The sequence below is a fragment of the Cygnus atratus genome, chromosome 1, assembly GCF_013377495.2.
Source record: "Cygnus atratus isolate AKBS03 ecotype Queensland, Australia chromosome 1, CAtr_DNAZoo_HiC_assembly, whole genome shotgun sequence".
Lineage (NCBI taxonomy): Eukaryota > Metazoa > Chordata > Aves > Anseriformes > Anatidae > Cygnus > Cygnus atratus.
In genome coordinates this window covers 63267849-63281812 of record NC_066362.1, presented here as the reverse complement: position 1 = coordinate 63281812, position 13964 = coordinate 63267849, and the positions used below count along the sequence as shown (strand labels likewise).

General features: G+C 39.3%; 1 protein-coding gene across 5 annotated transcripts in view; it reads left to right on the top strand.

Moving 5' to 3' along the window:
• Positions 1-13964, top strand: part of FGD4 (FYVE, RhoGEF and PH domain containing 4) — a 94283-nt gene that overhangs the window by 45946 nt on the left and 34373 nt on the right. For all 5 annotated transcript variants that reach the window (XM_050708161.1, XM_050708157.1, XM_050708154.1 and 2 more), the window contains one exon: positions 6315-6479. In XM_050708161.1, coding sequence (XP_050564118.1) covers positions 6315-6479 — 165 coding nt within the window. The remainder of the gene's footprint in view (positions 1-6314; positions 6480-13964) is intronic.

Sequence of the window (13964 nt, the reverse complement as noted above, 5' to 3'; positions counted from 1 at the left end):
CGGGAAAGGTGACAGTGACTGCTTGCGTCTCATGAATACCCACAAAACAGACCAATGCAGTAATGTGTCATCTTAGGCCAAGCAGATACGGGTACGTATCTGCTTTGAATTGGGTTCTATCAAAAACACTCTGCATAACCCAGACCTTCTTAGAAGTGAAATTATTTCAAAAGAACTATTATTCGTAATGAAATTATTTCTTATTAGAAAATTGTGTCTCTCACATGGTTGAACTTGCTGAAGTTTTTTTCAGTTCTATATTCCTGCTCTGTTTGTTTTCAGTGGCTCACGTGTGTGGTGTGCATACTATAATTTGGAAACCTCTGCTCTTCATTATTATGCAAACTAGCTTACCTACTAAGAATCTGAATGTTTTCTGGTTCCCAGGAAGTATTGTGTAGCAAGTATTTGGCATACCAGTTTTGAGTTGAGTAATGTTTCACTTGTTTAATTTTACCATCAAATGTTGTGGTTATATTCACCATGTTTATTGAACAAAAGGAGTGGTATCGATACACTTCTTGTTTTCTACCTTATTTGCTTGCAGAGTGATTTACTCCTTGCAATAAATGCTGTGAAAGGGAGGACAGCATTTGGTAATCCTAAGGATGTTTCCATGCAATGACATGAGAAATAATAGCCTTGTATGCATCACATCCCCATTATTCCCAGAAACAGGTCTACCTTCTGTTGAACTTAGAATATTTTTGCTTGTGTCTGGAGAATAGCTTTACAAGAAATTTTTTTTTTTGATTTTGCTAGCAAGTGTATCTGAACTAATACTTCACTAGAACTTGATCTGCGTCTTAAGTTTTTCCAAGATTCCACTCTTCAAAGATAATTCTAAACCTTCTGATATTTACCTTTTATTTTTTTTGGCCAGCACCATACTGCAGAAAGAAAACTGATTTCTTCAGCTACACAGCCCTACTGACTTCAGCAAAAGTTATTTTTCTCTTTTTACAGCATTGCATTATCAACTGCTTGCAGTATTTCAGCAGTTGCTCACCACAATAAACGCTGCCTGACGTTTAACCTTTAGAGCTCATCTGCACAGAACAGAATATCAGTGTGAAATTTTTGCACTGTTCTGAAGTTTCAAGGCATTCACAAGTCTGTCATTGCTATGATAGAGAGGGGACAATGTATCAAAATACAAATACATAATTAACTTTAGAGGATAGCATTTAATAGAATTTGGAAGAAGGTACATTTTTTGTTTGTTCTCATTAGAGACACTCTGATCTCCAGGCTTCCTACTCTCCTCCTCCATACTCCAGATTTTCAGATAGTTTTTAGCTTATTCCAGGCTGTTATTCTTAAAACATGTTTGGGTATGTAATTAGCAGTATATGCCTCAAAGTATTGTATGGGTTCCTCACAAAAAGGGCAAGCCTGTGAATAGTAGGCACTGAGTTACAAAAACTTAATTTTGAGAGCAGGTTTGGACACAGTTGTGGGCAAAATCCATGACCTGATTTACTAGATTTCCTGCTCAGGCCTCAACAAATCTGCTATTGTAACTGCTTGTGCAAGAGTCCTTTGGCTGCTTTCCTCTTTGGACTTAGGAAACAGCTCGTTCTTGTGCTGGCCCCACTATGGTTCCTGTAGCGTTCAGTGAAGCAAGTGGATGTTTGAATGAATCTTTTTAGTGCCAGAACTACTTAATATTGTTTTCAATTTACCAGGAGATTGTATGCCTAGATTACTGTGGCTAAACTAATGCTTTAGGTAAAGGCTTTGGTAGGGAGGATATTAGCTGAACCTCCATGTGTGTCTGGGGGCAAGTAGGAAGGGTGAAGCTTTGCACTGATGTTCTGCGAAAAGATCTACCAATATTAAATCAAAACCACAATCATGATGGTAGGTATTGTTGGGACTTAATACACGGGGTGTGTATATGTAGTTATGTAATTTTCAGAGAAGTAAAGCTGGTTTTGAGACTTAAATTTTGCCTCCTGCCAGTCCCCAAAGAGTAACCCTTTCCCCATAGGCTTTGGTTACATCTGGAAATGTTGCATTTCGTGCATTCAGAATGTACAATCAAGAGTAAATCACAATGGCAGTGAAAATTAGAGGGGTACTGGAGCAGTATGGATGCAGGGATAAAAGCGGACATCACAGAAAATCTGATGGTGTTGAGATTATTTTCCTGAAGCTCATGGAACTTCTGATGGAAGACCAATGCAGTACTGAAACATTACTTTAACCTTTTGTAAATGCACAAGTCTTTTTTTCATGTTACTGGCATTTCAAGCTGATTGACTGTCTAAAATGTTCATGGCTCCAAGTTATTTTTAATTAAAATACTCTGAAAAATTAGATAATGCATCTCCTAGCTTCAAACATCTAATTTTCTTGCAGATGATAAGCAAAACAACTAAGCACTTATCAAACTTACATTTGTTTTTCTTTTCTGTTAGTTATTTCTCTTCTTTCTCATTTACATTCTTGCCTGCCTCCATTTTAATTTTCTCTGCTCTTCAGTGTATTTAATTATCCCCAATTATAACAGGCTGTGTTAGTCCTGTACTAGTGAATACAGTAACTGGCAAGTAGTATTTTGCTCATTGCATGTCTGAGTTCAGTTAAAATCTCTCGGTTATTATAATACATAAAATTGCAGAAATACACAGGTGTTTCTTTAATCAGATTAAAATCAATCGCAATGGGGATCTGTTTCAGCCCAGTAGAAAGTGCAGGTTTTTGCAGCATGTCTGGCTTTTTGCATATATAATAAAAAATTAAGTTGTACTTACAGTGCAATGATTGAATTTCTAAAAGGTAGACTGCCTTCTTAAATGGTCAGAATTGAGCAGAATTGCTTGTGGAGCAAACATTTGGTATTTTTGTACGTGCTGAAAATGACGTGTTTGGGGTTTTTCTTAAAATACGCTTGCAAGTCTTTGTTATTAGATAGAAATACAGGAATATTCACTACAGATTTGTCACATTTTATTTATTTATTGCCTACATCACCTGGAAGGTAGTATCTTTCACTGGCAAGAAACTAGGGCTTAGATTTCCAGGGATGTTAAAGTATGCTTTTCCTCCAGAGAATGTGACTACTCAGTTCTGCATAGAAGTATGGTGTGGCCAGATTTCATTTACCTTTTTCCATTCCAGCTTTACGTATGAAGAAAGCTGAACGTATTTTGTTCATCCTGATGTGGCTATATTACTCTTCAAAACATGTGGCTTGGGGATGTGGAACGATTAACAGAATTACTTGTTTGAAATATGTCTTGAATATCTGTAGCGTGTCAATCTGCAGCAAATAAGTCTTCCAGACAGGATGAATCATTCATATAATGGCTTGTGCAACAGTAATGAATGTGAAGATGTTCTTATTCCCTGCACTCACCAAGCATTGAATTGTTTGGAGTGTTAAACCACAGTACATTTTAGGTCAGAATGCCTCTTGGAATTTTGTATTATATCAGCGGTTGCAGAAGATCTCACTGCAAAGAAGCAACCTCTTCTGTCGCTTGTATTACAGCGGAGGAGCTTTGCAAAATGGCTTTTGTGCATTGAATGCAATGAGCATGTGCTAGTCTGGTGGGTGGGGGGGGATGCTGACAACAAAACTGATTCTTAAAGCAGACCAATGTTTTTGCATTAAAAATTGGTTTTCAGATGTTCCTGGTTTTGTGAGACTTTGTGCTAAAGCTGTGTGTGTGTGTTAACAAGGCAGAATCCAAGCCTGAATATTTGCTTTGAGGGACTGGGGTTGCATTTAAATGATATACTTAGACTGAAGTAAGGACTCCTGCAGCAGGGTGCTGGCTTGCCCCCCTGCCAGTCATGTTCCTGCCTCTTCCCTTGTGCCAGCAGTGGTGCTGGAGTGGCCATGGGTTCACTGAACCCACCTGTCTAAAACATAATCCAGCTTTCAATTGTTTCATTTCTGCTGCTCATCTCAATGCGTGGTTTCACAATTGCTGGTGCTAGCCTAGGAGGAGGAGTAGCCAGGAGGAGAAGCTGGAGTAGTTGCTGACAAGGAGGGAGAAGGAGTGGTAGGCAATAGAACTGCCCTGTTCAGCAGCAGCTCTGTGTCTGGGTGAGTGATAGCCTTAAACAGGAGAAAGCACGTTGATAAAGTTGCATGCATAAAATATGTTCCAATTCCAACCCTGGCTGTACCTTGTTTTCTCAGGGAATTCAAATAATAAGGTACTATTTTGATGGCGATTTCCAGCCTTGGCCTGAACAGTTGGCAGTAGCAGTGCCTCTCACTGATCTGCAGTTGCGGAGGTGGAAATTTTGAAGTGAGCTGTCAGATCTGCAGACAGACAGAACAGTTTTCAAAAAGCTCTAAGACATCATCACACTTTTCACCCTCACTGCAAAGTTGTAAGACTGATTTCTCATGTATGTTCAGTTGCCTACCTGATGTGTGGGATGTACTGATCCTGCCAGGAGTTTCTCTTTTTAAAATTGTTTGTAAGTTGGGGATTTCCAAATTGGACTGTGAACAGTTGCAATATGGCATAGATTTCTGGAGGAGAGGGAAACTCAGCCTGTCAGCTCTTTGATGGAGATGGGAAAGACTTGCTCATACAACCCCCATGCCATCCCCTGGGTCTGTCCAAGAACTTTCAATACTCCAACCTACATAGGAGAGGTGGAGATGGCACTTAAGGTATATAACGTGTATATCCTGGTGTAATGAGGAATGGTCTGGGATAGAGTTCCCACTGTAGTACAAGACAACTTTTTGTATATGGAGATACCCAAAGAAGCACAGCTGAAGAGTTTCCTCCTAAGATCACAAATGTCTGGTGAGCATTATTAAATTGGCTTTGTGGCTGGTCCCAGAACCTTTATGTTCTTGGGGTAACTGAATGAAGCAGAAGAGGGAATGGTGCAGCCACGGGTGTCCTGCATGTGTTGTGATCCTGATACTAGTGCCTTGGTTGGGTGGGTTGTTGATCTCTTCATGGACCTTTGCAAGCCTCCATGTTTGTAGAAGCCTCTTCTTAGTGTACGGCTCTTGCAGTCTTTAAAAAGAAAATAAGCTTCTAAGAAATAAGTATTTGAAAATACTGTAGCAATCCACAAAGTATTGAAGAGTCTTTAAACAGTGTTAAGCAATAGCTGTGGAATCTCTTTCCACCGCTGTTTTAAGAGTAGGCTTGGCTGTTGCTAAGAATGGCTTGATATAATGGATTTTGCCTCGGGATAGGAAGATGCATTATATCAGCTCTTCTAGGTTCTGCAGACTCGTTGTTTTTCAGAAGACAACAGAGGATTGCCTTATGAAATGGTTGGCTGGGTTTTGGATTTGTTTTTTTGGAAACTAGCAAACAAAACCCCAATTGTACTTCATTTCTGCTAGTACAAGCAAGCAGAGGTGAAATGATGGCAAAGAAAAGCAATAAATTTAACTATTCAAACTCTACCCTAGTTATTTTGTGAAAATGAAAATAATTATGGCAACACTGCAAAAAAATGAGAAATGGATTTTCAGTCTTCCCCTTGCACTTCCCGACAGAAAGAAAAAAAGTGGATTTTTTGACTCAGAGATGGAAGAATATTGACTTACGTGAGATTTCTAGGTCCTTCATATAGTATTTTAAGTCTTTGATAAGGTTTACAGAATGAATAACTTCCACGCCCACAAAACAAAATGCATGGTTTAGGCTTACAGAAGTACCTTTCTAACACATGCTTTTACTACAGTTTCTATTGTTTAGATATGTTTTGCTTTATTTTTGCATCCAGCTTTCTTACAAATAGCAGCATATTGATCCTCTCAATTAGAATGAATTCCGTTCTGCTAGGATGAAATGCAATAGAAGTTCGCTGACTTTGTGCTTTGCTCTTTTTTTTTTTTTAATGTCCGTAATAATTGCTCTGGACTACAAAAAAATGGCATTTAGCAAATTTTGGATGCTATCTTCAATAATAAAAATATTTTGAATGTATAGCATTTTGTGAACACTTTGGATACAGAAATAGAATGGCTGAACGAACATGCTGTTTTTTCAATAGCTCTATTGAACAAGCACATTGACAGTTCAGATGGGAAGAAGTCAGAGATTGTAAGCTTTCTGTAGGAGATACTAGGCTAGCCATGGTGGAAATATATATATATATTTAATACATGCAACTCTTCAAGATTTAAGCAAAGTAATAAATTTGAGTGAAAGGTAAAGCTTATTTTTACAATAAGACACTCTCCAAAGTGAAGACAAGTATTCAAATTTTCTCTGTGGAGAAGTGTTAGCGCTTAAAATGTGTGTTTGTAGTCATTCTACTTTGCATGTAATCCTGTTTCTAACTCTTGTTTTTTGAACGTATTTGTTTTTCAGGCAGCAGCATCTGTCCAAAGTCCTTAATACCGTCTAGATCTTGTCCAGTGAGTGCCACAGCCAGGCTAGTTGAGCAGAATGCACGCAATGAAGCGGCTCAGGGATTAAATGGAAGTGTGCCAGTCAAACAGTCCCCACGTTCAGCTTCAAATCCAAAGCCACAAGGTAAATAGTATCAAATACTTCAGTTTGGTAATTTGTTCTTCATCTTACTTTCAGAGAAGTAGAGCACCTTGAAATAATTGTACTTCTTGGAGAGAAAATAATGGGGTAAAAGTTTGCTATGGAAATACAAATGTTCTGTAAATGCTTTGAATGGGTAGTTTCTGATGAAGTAATATTTTGCTGAGAAAGGTTCTCAGAAGAAAGATTGGACTTACTATCACGGTTTAAAAAATGGTAGGTGGTGCTTGCATCTCAATTATCTAGCAATTCGCTGTGCACTTACTGCCAGGCAGCAAGCGTGAAAGTCTTTCGGTGCCCAAGACGTGGCTAGTAGTTAGAGATGAGAAAACATGTGTAAGTCCCTTGTTAATATTAAGCTGATGTCAGGGCTCGTTTTTCATACGGATTACCATTTTTGAGCTGGAAGGTTGTGACAATATTTTTGAATGAGATGGAGTGTTTGGCAAGCTGACTTCACAGCAGGGAGGAAATTCAGGACCTTTGAGATTCCAGCTGAGCTCAGTACAGGTAGGATTATGTGGAAAGAGATTGGAACTTGGTGCTTGCACAGTAAAAGCTGTACAGTATGTCCTGCAGAGTAGTAGATTGCTCTTCTTCCTGTCCATAAATAGCGTTTTCAATTTTAGAAGATAAACCTACATGTTGAAATTACAAATCTAAACCTCTAACCGTTTTTTATGTGGTCTTCTCAGTAATGTTAATGATTCTGCTGAGGTTGATCATAACAGAGTCCCTGTGAGTCCCTATTTTCTGGAAATCTCGAATTCAAAGAGAATCTGAACTGATGTCTTTTAGTAGCGATGTACAGTAGGAACTTCATCTCGAAAGGAAAAAAAGTGAATTTTGAAGACTGATATCACGATCTTGCTCAGTGAATTGGATTCTAAGACACAGTGCTGATACGAGAGAAGCTAGAGTCACTTACAGAAAACTAGATCACATCTAAACCATGAATAGAAAATAGAATCATGTAGACTCATCATGTTGTGGATTTAAAAATCTGTGTATCGGTCCATGGGAAAATGCATCTTGAAGAATTTTGCAGTAGTCCTGAATTTATCTTAGAGTTAAGGAGGGGAAGAAATTTTTGAAAAGCTTTGTTTATTTAGGGTGAATGAGAGCAAAATATTTTTTTAATGTTGTTTGTTATTATTTAACCTTTGATAAAACATTTTTAGTTTAGTGAACAATACTGGCAGTCATATGTAAACATTGCTTATCAGAGTGGTCTCTCTGCACCAGTTCCTAGGGCTCTGAAAAGCATTCTCCAAAGCTAAGTTAGCAAGAGACCACATGTTCTTCCCAAGAAAAATATTTTAGAAGAGAAATGGGCAATGAATAAAAAGATTTAAACTTTTCAAAAACAAAGACAGCCCACTTAGTATAAATTTCAGCTGTTAGATAAATTAGGCATTGGATATTATTGAACCTCATTCATTCAAGTCATTACACAGCTGTTGTTGCTCTTTTGTAGCCATGACTTCTTTGTTTATGCCAAAATTGCTTGCTCCAAAAAGTGGCATAGCCAGGAGTAATGTTGTAGTCTAAGAAATGCAGCTGTGGAGATTCTATACAATAATACTGTCATAAATAGTATTTTGTGGATGCTCTATCCATGGGCCTATGTCTTTCTCTGTTCCTATTAAATGTGTGCTGCATATCAAAATTGCAGCGTATTTTGTTTTGGCTTTTTTAAATTCAATTGAAGCAAAACAAAATAGAGACCAAATTGTTTAAGCAAACTAAATTGATCTAGTTTATTGGTTTAAATGTTACTGAGTTTTTCTTTTTTTTTTTTTTGAGCAGCTATTAACGTACAGGTATGGAGTCATTTTGGTTTTATAGTAGCAGGAAATGTTTCTCCAAATTGTTGTTCTAGTCTTGCAAATACTAAATGTCCTTTTGTAATGAAAGGAAGTAAGATCACAGACCTGAATCGAAATGCCAATGTGTTTGGTTGCTGATGAATTAACTGTGAAATGACCTTCATCTAACCTACAAAAATGTATACAATTAAAATGAGAGAGAGAAAGAACACTTTGAAGTTGGATTATAAGTGGGGTATGGGTATTTTTAATAAACTTAACTTTCATATAGAGGCAGAATGTCCAAAATCTTGTGCTTGAAATAAATGAACCATGGACTCTGAACCTGCTTTGCTTTGTACTTGGTCACTGAGCAGTAGTTTAAATTTTTGGAAACAGCTTTCTTAGGGCAGTTGGAGCAAGTGAACGCTTTTTCTGCACAGAATCCAATATAAAATTCTTTCAAATTATTTTTTTTCCTGGCATTTCAAGGAGAAAACAAAGTAGCTGTCTGATACATTGATAGTAGGAAATAAAAAAAAAAAAAAAAAGGCAATTTTTGTTCCCCATTAATTCCTTCCATCAACAGTTTAGCAGTTCATATGTCAGAGTTCTGTGCTAAGTAGAAGTTGATTCACGAAAGTCTGCAAATTTGGAATGAAAGCAGAAGGTGACTGAAGGCCAGTTAGGGTGTTAAGTGAGGAAGCCTCAACTGCAGAGAAAAGCAGTCACAGTGTGTACCAGCTGTGAAATGCGGTGCTTTGTCTTTGCATCAGCGTGGTGCATTCTCTGATAAAGGGGTGAATCCAGACTGGAGGTAGTCACTGGAAATAGCAAAATATGCTAATGAGTTCTGAGGCAAATGTGATGTGCAAGAAATGAAGCAAATTGTTAGAAAACTTGACATTTGTGCTTACCTACAAATACTTGGGCAGCGATCTGGACCTAGTGATAGCAGACTGCATGTGAAGTCACATGAATGAATTGATGTATTTTTTTTCTAGGTTCTTCTATTCCATGCTTTTTGAACCTCTTTTATGAGCTTTATATGATGCCCAATTATGAAGTATCGGACACTAAAACTGTTGTCTCTAGCAGCCAGTATTATTGTAGAAAGGAAAATCTGTTAAGTGTCAACGCTTCCTCAAAGCAATGAAGGATCTTGTCAGTTGAGGGCTGCGCATCAGTTGCTCATTTAGATTTTTCTAATGAGCACTTAGGAGTACTTGTGAATCTCCTGCTGATTCCAAAGAGGCATCTTTGTTGGAGATGATGTGCTGCTCCAGAAGATGGCCTGGTGTGTGCTACTATGAAACAGTATGGACACAAACATTCAAAACTTGGTCAGCTGAAGTCCATTTACTGTGTCACGTCAGTCCTGCTCTCCTTTCTCTGCTAATTATAAATTAGTCCATGGTTTTGAAGCTATTTGGTGGCCTGGGCCCAGAAAAGCTGAAAAGCCTCTTAAAGGTGTGCAGTGTATACTGTATTTTTCTGGCAAAGGAAACTTCTACAATTAAAGGTGAACTGGACTGAACCTGAGAGCCAACTAGACTTCTCCAAACTGTATGGTGCTTTAAGAAACCGAAACCTGTAGCAATGTCTCTTTTAGCAAGCAAAATGCTCATTTCCAAACATAATCTTCAGAAAGGAGATAAATGAATAAAGCACACTTGAGTGTTACTGGTTTTATTTCTTAATATGTTTTTGAAAGATACTTGTTCTGACACGATATAAAAATGTGGAAATGTACATCCTAAAGAGCAGCTGACATTTTTCCTCCTTCTGCTGAGTCTAGGTTACTGGTTATTTTGTACTGTTCTTGCTACTGTGAGTCTTTAATATCTATCCAGCTGTGCTCGTTTGATCCTCATGAAGGTGATGGAGCACGCAAAAAGATGATGAAGATGACTCAGCTGGGAGAACTGTAGTTGCTTACCCCAGGAACTGTTTTCATATTTTCATTGAATTAAAACGTGGCAGCATTTTTAACCAGCAGAATTTAAGTGCATAGAGGGTGAATGAACATGCTTTCTAAGAGAAGTGATAGACTTTGCTAATATGCCTTCTTGTCAGCAGAGGTTGTTGCAGCTATTGAGCCATTTGTAGGTGTCTCAAATTACCTCTCATCTCCTTATGCATATACCAAGTTGAATGCACAACTAGGGACTACAATTTAAACACTGATTGTATATTTTGGCTAGCACAATGCAGTAGCGGCTACCTGAGTATACTAAGGGTTTTTCTTCAGGCAGAATATTCTGTTCATATCTCCTAATAAGCTCAAAATTCTACAGTGTAGAGATAAGAGTATTTATAGATTTGACAGAGCTCTGTATTATGCAGTATATTAAAATAGGCCAGTCTTTTCTCATTTCTTTTCTTTAAGATCCTTGCTGTGTGAACTTTGAAAGATAATCTGATTAAAATAAAACACTTTAGAAGTACATTGAGGGAAGAATTAATGGAATTTGTTTTCTGTAATTCCTGTTAATAAGGTTGACCTTACAGGGAGGTTTGCAGTGCTTTTTATACTACTGTGCTTTTCTTTTCATTGATCTTGTGACTGTCCTTTCCCCACTGCGCTATTTCTAAAAGTAATAGTAGCAACAGCAGCAACTGATTATGGGAAATGCTGTCTGTTGGATGGTAATAAGAAATAAAGAAGAAAATAACTTCCACTGGGGATCTGGTATGTCTATTTGGTTTGTGGTTCTCCTCTGAAGGCGTCACAGGAATTTTTGATATACTGGTTCTGTCCAGTTTGACCAGAGATTCCTCCAGCTTACCCTACTGAAATATTATGTTGGTATTTTTCTTTCCTTTTTTTCCCTTAATAATAGCTATGAAAATGTGCAGTCCCTTCACAGAATGTCCTAGAATTTGATTTTTGTCCCAAGGGATCCCCTACAAAAATAGCTTCCAACTAATTCTTTCTGCTTTATTAGTAGACACTAATTCCCTCAACTTTAGTAGCTTTAATATATCCTTGTGAGGATATTAACTTATGAGATGTACAAAAGAATTGATGTACGAGTCCATTAAGTAAGAAAATTCACAGGACTGTGGGCTCTACACAATGAGTTGCAAGAAGTCTTTCTATAAAAAAGCCTAGTGCTGGTCAGTAAACCCACCCAACATCCTCTTTCCCTTTCGTCTCCTACCCTGGGGAAGTGGCAATGCCCACGCTCAATTATGTGGCCTGCTTTTTCCCAGTCCACTTGTCTCGCATTTTTCAGCTGTCCCATCGCCTTTGTCAGCGCAGTAACTTATTCAGTGCTTTGACAGTTATGTGATGCTCGTTGGCCTAATTCTGCCACGCATTCTCAGAGCTCCCTGGGAAGACGGAACGTAGGAGAAGTTGTTCCACAGCACTGCAGCAGCGGGTGAGCAAATGTACACAGCCCCACAAGAAAGGCTTCAGTTAGCACATATACTCAAACACTTACACAATTTTATATTCTGTTTGTTTCAGGATTGTGTTGTAACTATTTGAAAATTACAGTATTTTCAGTTGTCCTTGCTGCACTGCATCCTTTCCCGAACTTCCTTTTTTGCTTGTTTTATCAAATAGGAACAAAGCTTAAGAGAACCAAAGGTACACACATACACATTAAATAAACTGATCTACAAGGACTTCCTTTCTTCTTCCTCTATTTCATTTGTCTCCAGTTGTAGTTGATATGATTGAAGTCTTAAGCTTTTTGTGGTACTTTTATTTCTTCACAGTGTCCCTCATGGTACTTTTCAGACTGCAGTTACCACTGCAATCTCTCTCGAGTACAATTTAGTTATCGGATGCACAGATGAGTGTTACCTCCTATAAATTTAATCTAAGGTAGGAGGTGGAAAGTCATCCTAAATCAAGTGTCCCTTCAAATCTATCTTATTCTGTGATAGTATATTTCTAAGAATTTATTCACTACCACTTTCAAGTGTTGGTTGGTGGGATTTAAGCTAATTCCTATGGCACACAGTTTTTTCAGGGTAAATCAGGAAGCTGTTCTAGAATCAGGGATGTGACAAACATGGCTTTTTCACATCCATCTATTGTGCACCCTGTAGCAGTGCTTATTTGTCTGTTGTGTAAGTTGTGTGTGATTGCTGATGCACATTCTTACCTCCTTTCCCTTGTGCATGCTCCCTGACAAGTCCCAGGTACCCGCTGGAGGGTCAGGCTTTGTGGCACACCTTCATGCAGTGCCTTCAGTGTAGCAGTCGAGCCCAAGGAGCGTCTGCTGCCACAGGCGGTGACTTGTCTTCTAGTCACTGCCATATTAAACACTGGCTGATCGTTAACTATCTAATAAGAGCTTATGGTAGGGATGTGGGAAAAAATTAGAAAAATGAAAAATATTTTTGGGGAACCGGATTTTCAGCAGTATAGACAAAGGTTCACTAACTCGAGGAAGCTTGAAGCTGAAGATGGATATCTTTTCCACTGACAATTATCTTTGAAGCAATGAGGGAGAAGGTAAAGAATGAGAGCATCGACGGTTAGGGGCAGCAGTTTAAATCTCTCTTGGGAAAAGATTCTTGAGTTCCACAACATGCCTAGATCCTATGATTAATTCCTTTTCAGGATAAAATCTATATTTGTGGAGGCAGCATATGTGTTTAATGCAGAACACCAAAAAGGAGAAGGAAAAAAGGCGGGGGGGGGCAGCTTTTTAGCTTGGCAAGTAGCGTGTGGTTTGGCTTCCACCCAAGAGATCATAGAATCATTAAGATTGGAAAAAACCTCCAAGATCGTCTGGTCCAACCATCCCCCAACCACTGCTATCACCCAATGAACCATGTCCCTAAGCACTACGTCCAACCTTTCCTTGAACACCCCCAGGGGCGGTGATTCCACCACCTCCCTGTGCAACCCATTCCAATGTCTGACTACTCTTTCTGAGAAGAAATGTCTCCTCATTTCCAACCTTAACCTCCCCGGGCACAACTTGAGGCCCTTCCCTCTAGTCCTATCAGTAGTTATCTGCAAGAAGAGGCCGACCCCCAGCTCCTCACAACTTCCTTTCAGGGAGTTGTAGAGAGCAATAAGGTCTCCCCTGAGCCTCCTCTTCCCCAGACTAAACAACCCCAGTTCCCTCAGCCGCTCCTCACAGGACTTGTGTCTCAGGCCCTTCACCAGCTTCGTAGCCCTTCTCTGGGCACGTTCCAGAGCCTCAATGTCCTTCTTGTACTGAGGGGCCCAAAGCTGAACACAGCACTTGAGGTGTGGCCTCACCAGAGCAGAGTACAGAGGGACAATGACTTCCCTGGTCCTGCTGGCTACACTATTCCTGATACAAGCCAGGATGCTGTTGGCCTTCTTGGCCATCTGGGCACACTGCTGGCTCATGTTCAGGCAAGTGTTGACCTCCCCCTCCCCCCCAGATCCCTTTCTTCTGCCCAGCTTTTGAGCCACTCTGCCACAAGCCTTTGCAAGCCATTGCATGGGGTTGTTGTGGCCAAAGAGCAGGACCCGGCACTTAGCCATGTTGAACCTCATCCCATTGGCCTCTGCCCATTGATCCAACCTGTCCAGGTCCCTCTGCAGGGCCTTCCTACCCTCCGGCAGATTGACACTTCCCCCCAACTTGGTGTCATCTGCAAACTTACTGAAGGTGCACTCAATTCCCTCATCCAAATCATCAATAAAGATATTAAAGAG